The 2,677-nt window shown below is 42.9% G+C and overlaps 1 protein-coding gene across 1 annotated transcript in view; it reads left to right on the plus strand.

Annotated features, from left to right (window-relative positions):
- The first annotated feature begins 1,992 nt into the window (after positions 1 to 1,992).
- Positions 1,993 to 2,677, plus strand: part of baalca (BAALC binder of MAP3K1 and KLF4 a) — a 7,200-nt gene continuing 6,515 nt past the window's right edge. The window contains exon 1 of the mRNA XM_052147653.1: positions 1,993 to 2,345. Coding sequence (XP_052003613.1) covers positions 2,141 to 2,345 — 205 coding nt within the window. The 5' untranslated portion in view covers positions 1,993 to 2,140. The remainder of the gene's footprint in view (positions 2,346 to 2,677) is intronic.

Consider the following 2,677-nt stretch of genomic DNA (forward strand, 5'->3'; position numbering starts at 1 on the left):
AATCTTCATTGTGAAACACACAGCGTGACCAGTATAGACCGATTCCCAAACGAATGACTCTTATGAACAGATTCTTTTGAATCTACATTGTGAAACACACAGGGTGACCAGTATAGACCGATTCCTGAACGAATGACTCTTATGAGATGATTCATTTGAATCTTCATTGTGAAACACACAGGGTGACCAGTACAGACCGATTCCCGAACGAATGACTCTTAGGAGATGATTCATTTGAATCTTCATTGTGAAACACACAGCGTGACCAGTATAGACCGATTCCCGAACGAATGACTCTTATGAACAGATTCTTTTGAATCTACATTGTGAAACACACAGCGTGACCAGTATAGACCGATTCCCAAACGAATGACTCTTATGAGATGATTCCTTTGAATCTTCATTGTGAAACACACAGCGTGACCAGTATAGACCGATTCCCGAACGAATGACTCTTATGAACAGATTCTTTTGAATCTACATTGTGAAACACACAGGGTGACCAGTATAGACCAATTCCTGAACGAATGACTCTTATGAGATGATTCATTTGAATCTTCATTGTGAAACACACAGGGTGACCAGTACAGACCGATTCCCGAACGAATGACTCTTAGGAGATGATTCATTTGAATCTTCATTGTGAAACACACAGCGTGACCAGTATAGACCGATTCCCGAACGAATGACTCTTATGAGATGATTCCTTTGAATCTTCATTGTGAAACACACAGCGTGACCAGTATAGACCGATTCCCGAATGAATGACTCTTATGAGATGATTCCTTTGAATCTTCATTGTGAAACACACAGCGTGACCAGTATAGACCGATTCCGAGCGAATGACTCTTATGAGATGATTCCTTTGAATCTTCATTGTGAAACACACAAGCGTGACCAGTATAGACCGATTCCCAAACGAATGACTCTTATGAGATGATTCCTTTGAATCTTCATTGTGAAACACACAGCGTGACCAGTATAGACCGATTCCTGAACGAATGACTCTTATGAGATGATTCCTTTGAATCTTCATTGTGAAACACACCGTGTGACCAGTATAGACCGATTCCCGAACGAATGACTCTTATGAGATGATTCCTTTGAATCTTCATTGTGAAACACACAGCGTGACCAGTATAGACCGATTCCCAAACGAATGACTCTTATGAGATGATTCCTTTGAATCTTCATTGTGAAACACAGCGTGACCAGTATAGACCGATTCCCAAACGAATGACTCTTATGAGATGATTCCTTTGAATCTTCATTGTGAAACACAGCGTGACCAGTATAGACCGATTCCCGAATGAATGACTCTTATGAACAGATTCTTTTGAATCTACATTGTGAAACACACAGGGTGACCAGTATAGACCGATTCCTGAACGAATGACTCTTATGAGATGATTCATTTGAATCTTCATTGTGAAACACACAGGGTGACCAGTACAGACCGATTCCCGAACGAATGACTCTTAGGAGATGATTCATTTGAATCTTCATTGTGAAACACACAGCGTGACCAGTATAGACCGATTCCCGAACGAATGACTCTTAGGAGATGATTCATTTGAATCTTCATTGTGAAACACACAGCGTGACCAGTATAGACCGATTCCCGAACGAATGACTCTTAGGAGATGATTCATTTGAATCTTCATTGTGAAACACACAGTGTGACCAGTATAACCGATTCCCGAACGAATTACTCTTATGAACCGATTCTTTGTCCCCTCTAATGGGGGCAGTTGCAACATTTGACTCTCTATTCAAGTATAAATTGTAGGTATATTATCATATGTGTGCTTGTTACAGCAGTGTGGGTGGGTAGCTGAGAGACCTGGGTTTAATGTATTACAATTTTGGCTTTCCAATACAAACAGTCTCTGAGAAACTGAAGGAAATGCAAAAAGTGTTGCAACCGTCCCCACTCTCCCCCATTCATTAGATAGTGACGGTCGTGTTCTGATCTCTGTCCATGGTGCTGAAATGCGCATCGTCCACGATGACGCGCAACAACGCATATTGAACCAGACACAACTCATGCGGGAAACATCCCGTGTTTATCTGCTGATCCACGCATAGGGATGGAAATGTATCACCGACACGCATCATAGGCAGGATTCGCTCTGTGAGGATGCGGATGGTGGTGGGCCCGATGGGTTGCGGAGGAAGCCGGTCTGCCACGATCGAACCCCGTTATTACGAGAGCAGAGACACCGAGTCGACGTGGCTCACGGACACGGAGATCACGCAGCTGCCGGTTGCCGGTGACAGTCACAAACCGAACGGAACCAGCGAGAGCGCGACAGAGAAGGAAAATACAACAGCAACCGCATCAGGTCAGACAAATGCCCGTATATATACACGGAGGCTATGTGATGTATAGCATTTTAAAACCATGGCAACCAGATTCCCACTATAATGGTGATACAATATGGCATTGATTGTACCTTATAAATACATATGTGGAATATTAATGTGGTTCCTGAATCTGATACCATTACTGAACCACAGTATTGTTTGGTAGAGGATAATACGAAAGCCAATATATAGCTTAATATTCCTTAAAAAACTGGGAACTGTCAAAACATTACTATCATGGGCGGACTGGCCATAGAGAGAACTGGGATGTTTCCGGTGGGCCAGCCATGCACCGGACAAAGCGGGTATG

The sequence above is a fragment of the Xyrauchen texanus genome, chromosome 17, assembly GCF_025860055.1.
Source record: "Xyrauchen texanus isolate HMW12.3.18 chromosome 17, RBS_HiC_50CHRs, whole genome shotgun sequence".
Classification (NCBI taxonomy): domain Eukaryota; kingdom Metazoa; phylum Chordata; class Actinopteri; order Cypriniformes; family Catostomidae; genus Xyrauchen; species Xyrauchen texanus.